The 10,000-nt window shown below is 42.5% G+C and overlaps 1 protein-coding gene across 1 annotated transcript; it reads right to left on the bottom strand.

Annotated features, from left to right (window-relative positions):
• Positions 1-2,522: 2,522 nt before the first annotated feature.
• Positions 2,523-8,876, bottom strand: LOC148958901 (uncharacterized). Its single transcript, XM_089111639.1, has 2 exons — positions 8,057-8,876; positions 2,523-8,005 (listed from the first exon to the last, which is right to left on the bottom strand). The coding sequence occupies exons 1-2, from the start codon at positions 8,489-8,491 to the stop codon at positions 2,699-2,701; spliced, it is 5,742 nt and encodes a 1,913-aa protein (XP_088967765.1). The 5' UTR covers positions 8,492-8,876; the 3' UTR covers positions 2,523-2,698.
• Positions 8,877-10,000: the final 1,124 nt, after the last annotated feature.

Here is a 10,000-nt window from a genome sequence, read left to right as displayed (position 1 = left end):
TGTTTCCGTCTCATGAGACCAATATCACTCGCTCCTTTGATCGGCTACCTGCCCGACTGCTTCCCTTGAGACCTAGCTGTCTGACAATTTCTCTTGAGACCTATCAGTCTCTGTTCATTGAAACTCGGCCTATTTGATCCTTGGATTGAAGGCCTCTTTGTTACTGTCTCAAGAGACAGACTGCTAGACACTCTCTTTCCCTTGAGACCTGCTTCTTCCGTCTCTCCCGTCTCTGGAGACCAGTGTCCCCCGCTCCTTTGATCGACAGCATGTCCGTCTCTTTCCCTTGAGACCTGCTTCTTCCGTCTCTCCCGTCTCTGGAGACCAGTGTCCCCCGCTCCTTTGATCAGCAGCATGTCCGTCTCTTTCCCTTGAGACCTGCTTCTCCCGTCTCTCCCGTCTCTGGAGACCAGTGTCCCCCGCTCCTTTGATCGGCAGCATGTCCGTCTCTTTCCCTTGAGACGTGCTTCTTCCGTCTCTCCCGTCTCTGGAGACCAGTGTCCCCCGCTCCTTTGATCGGCAGCATGTCCGTCTCTTTCCCTTGAGAGATGCTTCTTCCGTCTCTCCCGTCTCTGGAGACCAGTGTCCCCCGCTCCTTTGATCGGCAGCATGTCCGTCTCTTTCCCTTGAGACCTGCTACTTCCGTCTCTCCCGTCTCTGGAGACCAGTGTCCCCCGCTCCTTTGATCGGCAGCATGTCCGTCTCTATCCACAAAGTCCTTCTTGCCGTCTCTGTTCCTTGAAACCTGGTTTGCTGGATCCTTTGAGCGAAGCTCTTTCTGTCTCCGTCTCAATAGACGAGGGTTGCCCGCTCCTTTGATCGACAGCACGTCCGTCTCTATCCACAAAGTCCTTCTTGCCGTCTCTGTTCCTTGAAACCTGGTTTGCTGGATCCTTTGAGCGAAGCTCTTTCTGTCTCCGTCTCAATAGACGAGGGTTGCCCGCTCCTTTGATCGACAGCACGTCCGTCTATATCAACAAAGTCCTTCTTGCCGTCTCTGTTCCTTGAAACCTGGTTTGCTGGATCCTTTGAGCGAAGCTCTTTCTGTCTCCGTCTCAATAGACGAGGGTTGCCCGCTCCTTTGATCGGCCGCTCGTCCGTCTCTATTCTCAAAGTCCTTCTTGCCGTCTCTGTTCCTTGAAACCTGGTTTGCTGGATCCTTTGAGCGAAGCTCCTTCTGTCTCCGTCTCAATAGACGAGGGTTGCCCGCTCCTTTGATCGGCCGCTCGTCCGTCTCTATTCTCAAAGTCCTTCTTGCCGTCTCTGTTCCTTGAAACCTGGTTTGCTGGATCCTTTGAGCGAAGCTCTTTCTGTCTCCGTCTCAATAGACGAGGGTTGCCCGCTCCTTTGATCGGCAGCACGTCCGTCTCTATTCTCAAACATTGCCTTTGTGATTCGTTTGTTCATAAATGTGTTGACTGATTGAAGTTGTTGGTGTCATTGTATCGTATGTCCGATGGTTCGCTTGTTAGATAGATGACAGACTCACGTGTTTGTTTTCATTTTCACTTGTTTGTTGCCTGTGCGATTCGGTTGTTTGTTTCATAAAGGTCTTGATTGATAGAAGTCTTCGGATGTGTCCTCGGATGTCATGTCTGATCATTCGCTTGATAATCAGATGGATAGATGAATAACTCACTTGTTTGTATTCCCTTCTACTCGATTGTTGTTTGTGTGAGTCGCTTGTTTCATCAAGGTCTTGTTTGATAGAACTCCTGGGTGCTTTTGCATCTCATGTCCGGTGATTCGCTTGCTATCTAGATTAATAGCTAACTAACTTATTTCTCTTCTCTTCTACTTGATGCTTCTATTTGATTGTTATGTCCGATGATTCGCCTTTCAGATAGATAGTCGTGATAGATAGATAGTCATGATAGATAGATAGTCATGATAGATGGATAGTCATGATAGATAGATAGTCATGATAGATAGATAGTCGTGATAGATAGATAGTCATGATAGATAGATAGTCGTGATAGATAGATAGTCATGATAGATAGATAGTCATGATAGATAGATAGTCATGATAGATAGATAGTCGTGATAGATAGATAGTCATGATAGATAGATAGTCATGATAGATAGATAGTCATGATAGATGGATAGTCGTGATAGATAGATAGTCGTGATAGATAGATGGTCGTGATAGATGGATAGTCATGATAGATAGATAGTCATGATAGATAGATAGTCATGATAGATGGATAGTCATGATAGATAGATAGTCATGATAGATAGATAGTCGTGATAGATAGATAGTCATGATTGTTTGAAAGACCGTCCGCGACTTTTGATCCTTAAGCCCGAAGGCTAAAAACTAACTAACTAACTACGAATACGAACCTAATTTATACTATTAACGACGTAAACAACTTTAAAATATTGTCACTAGTTTGATTGTCCATTACGCAAGGGATTAACAAATACTGTCCTCTAAAAACACATTAACACTCTCTACTAACCAACCATTGTCCAATTTAACGCAAAACAACTTGCTCAAACAACTATTGTGTCCAGACGCGTAAAAGTTATTGTTCCAATCAACAATTACAAGAATGAAAGTATCACATGTCTGTCTTCTGAACATTCTCCCCCTCCTTGACAGCTATGCATGTCAACTGAAAATCCTTCATCTTGTGATATCTGCAACGTCACATCAAGAAAAATACATCCATTAACAAATGCCACCAGCAACCATTCAACAATGCTCCAAAAGGCATAATTTTGTCACTGGTCTCTGCAATAGCTTTTTTCCCAGTTGTACTTGTGCCACTCTCACTTTTCCATCTTTTCCAGGAAATACTTGGGTGACTTTTGCAAGGGGCCAATGAGCTCTGGGGCTATCAGGCGATATAACAATAACAATATCCCCTACCTTCAAATTTTTCTTCTCTTTGTGCCATTTTGTCGTTGGATTTAGTCCTGGTAGCCATTCTTTCAACCAACGTTGCCAGAAGTGCTTCACCAGTTCTTGAACACGTCGCCATCGTTTCCTTGGACTGAACGTTGTCTGGTCTACCGTTTCTGGTGCAAATCTGCCTCCCATTTGGCCATGGAGAAAGTGATTCGGGGTCAAAGGTACATCATCATCCACATTTGCTGTCTGGTATGTCAGCGGTCTTGAATTCAGCAACGATTCTGCTCCTGTGATGGCAGTCATCAACTCTTCATCGGACACATTTGCATCTGTCAGGATTCCTTTCAACGCACGTTTTGCTGCCTTGATCATAATTTCATGAGCTCCTCCAAAATGTGGTGACAAAGGAGGATTGAAATGCCATTTGATACCACGATTTGCAGCACTCTGGATGATTCGATTCTGGTCCAATCTTTTAACGAGCTCCTGTAGCTCCTTGTCAGCTGCTACGAAATTGCCACCATTGTCAGAAAAAACTTCTTCAGGCTTCCCACGACGACTCACCATTCGATAAAAGGCATTCAAGAATGAATCAGTATCCAGGGCAAATGCCATTTCCAAGTGTACTGCTCTGGTAGCTAGGCATGTGAAAAGACAAAGATATCGTTTTTCTCTTCGCTTACCTCTCCCTTGCATGGTGATGAATGGTCCTCCATAATCTACAGCTACTCTTTCAAAGGCTCGCAATGACATTGCCAATCTAATGCTTGGTAGGGGTGCCATGATCTGACTGCATGCCCTCGCCTTTCGTCTTTTGCACCAGTTGCATTCGTTTTCCCATTCTCTTATCTCTTCTCTTGCTGAAATTATCCAAAAACGACTCGAAATAGCAGCCAATGTCTGATTTGTGCCACCTGCATGATGATCCTTTTCATGATAGAATTTCACGATCAGCTTTGTAACCCAGTTCTTCCTTGGTAGAATAATAGGATATTTTGCATCGTATGGCAGGAAGTCAGCATACCTCAATCTTCCATTACACCGTAGAAGTCCATCTTCATCGATTCGTGGCTGTAACACAATCAATTTGCTGTCACTCTTCATTTGCTTTCCTTTCAACAGTTGCTGGTATTCGGTTGCAAATGCATTTTGCTGCACGTCTCGAATGATATGAATTTCTGCATCTTTGATCTCTTCATATGTCAATTCTCCATTAATTCTTTCTTTTTTTGCTGTTCGACAGTTGTCCAAGAAACGGCAAACCCATGCTACAAGTCTTGTAAGTCGAAGCCAGCTTGAAAAATGAGAAGGATCCAAATACCAAGAATTCTCCTTACCCGCTTTCATCAGTTTACTTGGTTCCACTTGTTCACCAGTCGTAGATTTCTTTTTGCTAACTGCATCAGCAAACAATGATTGTTTCTCTTCATGATTTTCTGTTACGGACTTCATCTTTGAACGACCAGACTTCTTCTGCTCCGATACTGCTTCCATTGACATCTCAAATTGATTATTAGGCCATTCATCCTCAGCCATTTCCAAGAATTCTGGTCCTTTCCACCATTGCTCACTGTTTGCCAACGCAGATGCTACCATCTCTCTTGTCAAGTGATCAGCAGGATTATCCTTCGTGGGAACATATCTCCATTGCTCAGGGTTTGTCATGTTTTGAATCTCACCAACACGATTTGCAACAAATGGCTTGAAACATCTGCTATGTCCTCTGATCCACCAAAGTGTGTTCATGCTGTCACACCAGAATTTGACTTGCTTCACTGACACTTGCATTGCATTCGCTACCGATACCGCCAATCGAAGTCCTGTGACTGCTCCCATTAGTTCCATCCTTGGAATGCTCATAGCTGCCAGTGGTGCAACACGTGACTTTGCTGCGACAATATTAGTAGTAGCTGCATGATCAACGTAGACATACCTTGCATAAATAACAGCTCCATAAGCTTCTTCTGATGCATCACTGAAAACGTGTAATTGCATTGATTGAACATCTTTATGCTTGCCAGTGTGAAGACATCTTGGCACTGAAAGATTTGACAACTCGTGAAGTTCACTGTACCAACTCTGAATCTTTGACTTGACTTCGCCATCGAGCTCATCATCCCAATCGAAGCCTTGTCGCCAGATTTCCTGCATTACCACTTTTGCTCTAACGATGAATGGTGCCAAGAAACCAAGAGGGTCAAACAATGATGCAATGGTTCTCAGAAACGATCTCTTTGTGATGATTTGATTTTCTTCAGGTGGGCTTGAGTGAAAACTGAAAATATCCTCCTTTGCTCGCCAAAGTATTCCAAGGGTCTTTACAGTTGGAAGCTCTCCATTGTCCAAATCAATTTCAGATGCTCTGTCTTCTACTGGGATTACAGAGAGAACTTCTGGAGAATTAGAGAGCCACTTTCTTGCATGCATGCCTGCCTTGTTCCATAGAGCTGCAAGCTGATGATACAGTTGGATTCCCTTTTCGTCATCTTGTACTGAATCAATGCTGTCATCCATGTAGGTTGACTTGAGTGCAGTTTCTGAAGCCATCGGATATTCTGATCTGTACAACTGAGCATGCTTTTGAATCACAAACTGTGCTTGAAACGGTGAACTTGTTATACCAAACACCACTCGGCTGAATTCATACTCCTCTGGATCTCTGTCCTGGTCACATCTTCTCCAAAGAAATCGATGATACACACGGTCAGCTTCTGGAATCTGAATCCTCAAATACATCTCAGCAATGTCACAGACAACAGCGACGGGATGACATCTAAAGCGTAGCAAAACATCAAACAATTCTCGTTGCAGCTTCGGGCCTGAATGTATCATGTCATTCAAGGATGTCCCTTCATACTTTGCTGAAGCATCAAAGACGATTCTGATCTTGGTGGTCGCTTTGTTGGGTTTCAATATAGCAAAATGAGGAAGATACCACTTGCTGTCAGGTTGCTTCTCAGAGACTGGAACCTTTCGTATGTATCCTTTGTCCAAATATTGATCAATGACTTCATCGTATGCCTTCATCACATCTGGGTTCTTGAGCAAACGTTTCTCGGTGTTCTGAAGTCTTTTCATTGCCATTTTGTGATTGTTCACCATTCTATAACTATCTTCTTTCCATGGTACTCCAACTTCATATCGACCATCAATGAACCTGAAAGAATTCTCAGCTTTTTCCAATGCAGCCTTCTCATCAGGACTCACCACTGTTGTCTGGGTGAACGTTCCAGCTGAGTCGATATCCCAAAACTTCTTCATTGTTGAGTTGATTTCATCGACATCAGATCTGCTTGTAGTAAACAAAGTCGTCTTGCTGAAATGGGTATCAGGGATCTTCTTGCCTTCTGGACATCCTACGCATGTCCACCCCAATGGCGTTCGTCTGGCAATGGGCTCTCCTTCTTGTCCCCTGACTTCTTCGTAAGAATAGTGCATGTCAAGGTAGTCAATACCAATCAGCAAATCCACGATAGGTCTCAAACCGGTGTCTGGAAAATCAATGTGCTTCAAATGAGGCCATTTGTCTGCTAGATGTGACCATTGGATGACCTTCATGTTTCCAGTTACTCTCTTTGCAGTAAGTGCTTTTACTCTGATGTCAACATCACCACTTACACTTTCAAGTCCAAACTCGACAGGCATGGTTTGAAAAGACTTGCAATCTCCATTCAAAACATTGACCTTTATTGTTTCAAAGGTACCATTGAGACCCAGTTCTGCTGCAACATCTTCATTCACATACGTTTGAGTGCTGGCATCATCAAGAAGTGCGTTCAATTTCAATCTTCGACAGCCATTTTTCAAAACAACCGGAATGGTTCTCAATGCTGTTGCTCCTTTGACATCTGATTTTGAGCACACCATCGTTGTTTGTGTTGCAAAATTCCTCTGCAAACGCTCCCCCTCCGTGACTGACGATGACAACTGTTGCTGACTGCTACTGCTGACTGATTGCTGATTGAAGGCTTCTGGTGTCCTTGTTTCATTGCTGTTTTGCTTTCCAGTGATCCTGTTACCCATGCTATGCAGCAACTTGTTGTGTGTTTCCTGACATCCACGAATACCACACACTCTACTTCGAGTACATTTACTACCACTGTGGTCATCACCAAGGCACCGAAAACACAATTTGAAATGCTTTGCCACATTCCATCGCTGTCGAATGTCCATGTTTCGAAAAGCATCACATGCCCATACACCATGTCTACCATTGCACACTTTGCACAGTCGCTGCTTACCGTATTTCCCACCAGTGACACCTGATCTACCAACTTGAAAACGATTCACTTGTGTTAATTCTTCAGTAGCACCAAAGAATGTGGTTTTCTTCTCTCCTGCTAAGTTTCTTGATCTACTGTTTCTTCTTTCGCTTGATACACCATGCACTGTCTCTCTTGCAACTGTGTAGAATTCAGACTCTTGAATCACCCACATCTTCAGTGTTTCAACGCATTCTCTTCTTCGATTCTCAAAGATCCATCGATTGTACTGCGTCAGCAGTGTTTCTGGAAGTTTCTTCAGTAGCTTGATGTAGAGAGATCCATTTCCCAATTCATCGTGACGTCCACTCTCCAGTAGATTCACCACCAGAACATCAAGTAGATCTGCAAACTTCTCTATGTCTTTTGAACATCCATCTCTCACTGGTTTGAAATTATCCATGTCCTCCAAGTGAATTGCGATTTCCCTCCTCTTGCCACCAAATTTTCGCTCTAACCTGTCCTTTGCAGCTTCATATGCAGCTCCAGAAAAGCCAAGATTCTCGATCGCTTCCAGTGCAACGCCAGATAGATATTGCCTCAACTGCAGCAGCTTGTATTCAGGAGTCGCAGGAGCTCTGTCAATGCAAGCCAGAAATGCAGCTTTCCAGTTCTCATACTTTCGCTTGTCACCAGAGAAAACGGGAATCGCAACACGCTGCAGCTGTCGCCACATGTCCTGACCAAGTGACTCTTCGTGTGAATATCGCTCAGATCGTCTGTGATCACCACCAAATCTGACTGACTGTTGCAGTTGCTGTGAATGTTCCTCCGGGGTCATTGGAAACTGACTTCTTTTCGCGCCAACACCGACATTGGTTGACTTGTGCTGAAGCTCTTGTCGCTCAGAATTGTTGTGAAATTGAGAAGAATCAAATTTCGCTTCCTGAAATGGCAAATAAGTCTCTTGATTAAATCTAGGTGCTCCAAGGCTTACCTTTCGATCCTCTCGTGGGTTGTAAGATCCCGCTGTCTTACTTGATTCTGAATCTCTTCGTTCATCCAGATACTCCTGTACTCTGTTGTGGGTCTCTTCGAATTCTTGCACCAATTGCTCCATTTCCTGAGTAACTTTTTGTCTTGCTGTTCCGTTCTTCTGCCATTGATAGTGCTCTGACAGTGCGATCATGATCTTCAGTGCCCTTTCTTGTGTGCTGTCCAATTTCGTTTGCCCATCTCGAACCTGATGTCTGTTTGGTAGATCCATTTCTTCCACCAGTTCCAACAACTGCTTTCTTGCACGTGTGAACGCCGACTTTGCTTTTGCTTTTTCTTGCTTCAAGCTTTCCAATTTTTCTTCCAAATCTTCCACGTCTTCCCCTCTTCCGATTCCATCTTCTGTCCTTCCTTCTTCACCTGCGTTTGAAGTCATGCTTCTCGTCAATTGGCCTTCCTCTGTCCAAGTTTGTCCACGGCAAAACTACCCTCTGCTACCAAATGTTTGAAAGACCGTCCGCGACTTTTGATCCTTAAGCCCGAAGGCTAAAAACTAACTAACTAACTACGAATACGAACCTAATTTATACTATTAACGACGTAAACAACTTTAAAATATTGTCACTAGTTTGATTGTCCATTACGCAAGGGATTAACAAATACTGTCCTCTAAAAACACATTAACACTCTCTACTAACCAACCATTGTCCAATTTAACGCAAAACAACTTGCTCAAACAACTATTGTGTCCAGACGCGTAAAAGTTATTGTTCCAATCAACAATTACAAGAATGAAAGTATCACATGTCTGTCTTCTGAACAATGATAGATAGATAGTCGTGATAGATAGATAGTCATGATAGATAGATAGTCATGATAGATAGATAGTCGTGATAGATAGATAGTCGTGATAGATGGATAGTCATGATAGATAGATAGTCGTGATAGATAGATAGTCATGATAGATAGATAGTCATGATAGATAGATAGTCATGATAGATAGATAGTCATGATAGATAGATAGTCGTGATAGATAGATAGTCGTGATAGATAGATAGTCATGATAGATAGATAGTCATGATAGATAGATAGTCATGATAGATAGGTAGTCGTGATAGATAGATAGTCATGATAGATAGATAGTCGTGATAGATGGATAGTCATGATAGATAGATAGTCGTGATAGATAGATAGTCATGATAGATAGATAGTCGTGATAGATAGATAGTCATGATAGATAGATAGTCATGATAGATAGATAGTCGTGATAGATAGATAGTCGTGATAGATAGATAGTCATGATAGATAGATAGTCATGATAGATAGATAGTCGTGATAGATGGATAGTCATGATAGATAGATAGTCGTGATAGATAGATAGTCATGATAGATAGATAGTCGTGATAGATAGATAGTCATGATAGATAGATAGTCATGATAGATAGATAGTCGTGATAGATAGATAGTCGTGATAGATAGATAGTCATGATAGATAGATAGTCATGATAGATAGATAGTCATGATAGATAGATAGTCGTGATAGATAGATAGTCATGATAGATAGATAGTCATGATAGATAGATAGTCGTGATAGATAGATAGTCATGATAGATAGATAGTCATGATAGATAGATAGTCATGATAGATAGATAGTCATGATAGATAGGTAGTCGTGATAGATAGATAGTCATGATAGATAGATAGTCATGATAGATAGATAGTCATGATAGATAGATAGTCATGATAGATAGGTAGTCATGATAGATAGATAGTCGTGATAGATAGATAGTCGTGATAGATGGATAGTCATAGTTAGTCAGTGAGACTTATGGCAGCAGCAGGCAACTTCGCCTCCTGTTAATAAGATAACAAACGGAAATTAAAAGGCAAGCTAATACATCTCTATCTGTCTGTCAATGCAAATAAGGGTGATAATACAGTAAAT

This window comes from Rhopilema esculentum, chromosome 11 (assembly GCF_057945365.1).
Source record: "Rhopilema esculentum isolate cy_ngs chromosome 11, ASM5794536v1, whole genome shotgun sequence".
Taxonomy (NCBI): domain Eukaryota; kingdom Metazoa; phylum Cnidaria; class Scyphozoa; order Rhizostomeae; family Rhizostomatidae; genus Rhopilema; species Rhopilema esculentum.
Note: the sequence above shows the minus strand (reverse complement) of the source record. Positions and strands in the feature narration are given on the sequence as shown.

What these genes read in the sequence shown, in the direction of transcription:
- LOC148958901 (XM_089111639.1), bottom strand. Translation starts at nt 8,491, where the DNA reads ATGACTTCAAACGCAGGTGAAGAAGGAAGGACAGAAGATGGAATCGGA. An exon ending in ACCCACGAGAGGATCGAAAG is followed by an intron (nt 8,006 to 8,056) that starts GTAAGCCTTGGA and finishes TTGCCATTTCAG; the next exon opens with GAAGCGAAATTTGATTCTTC.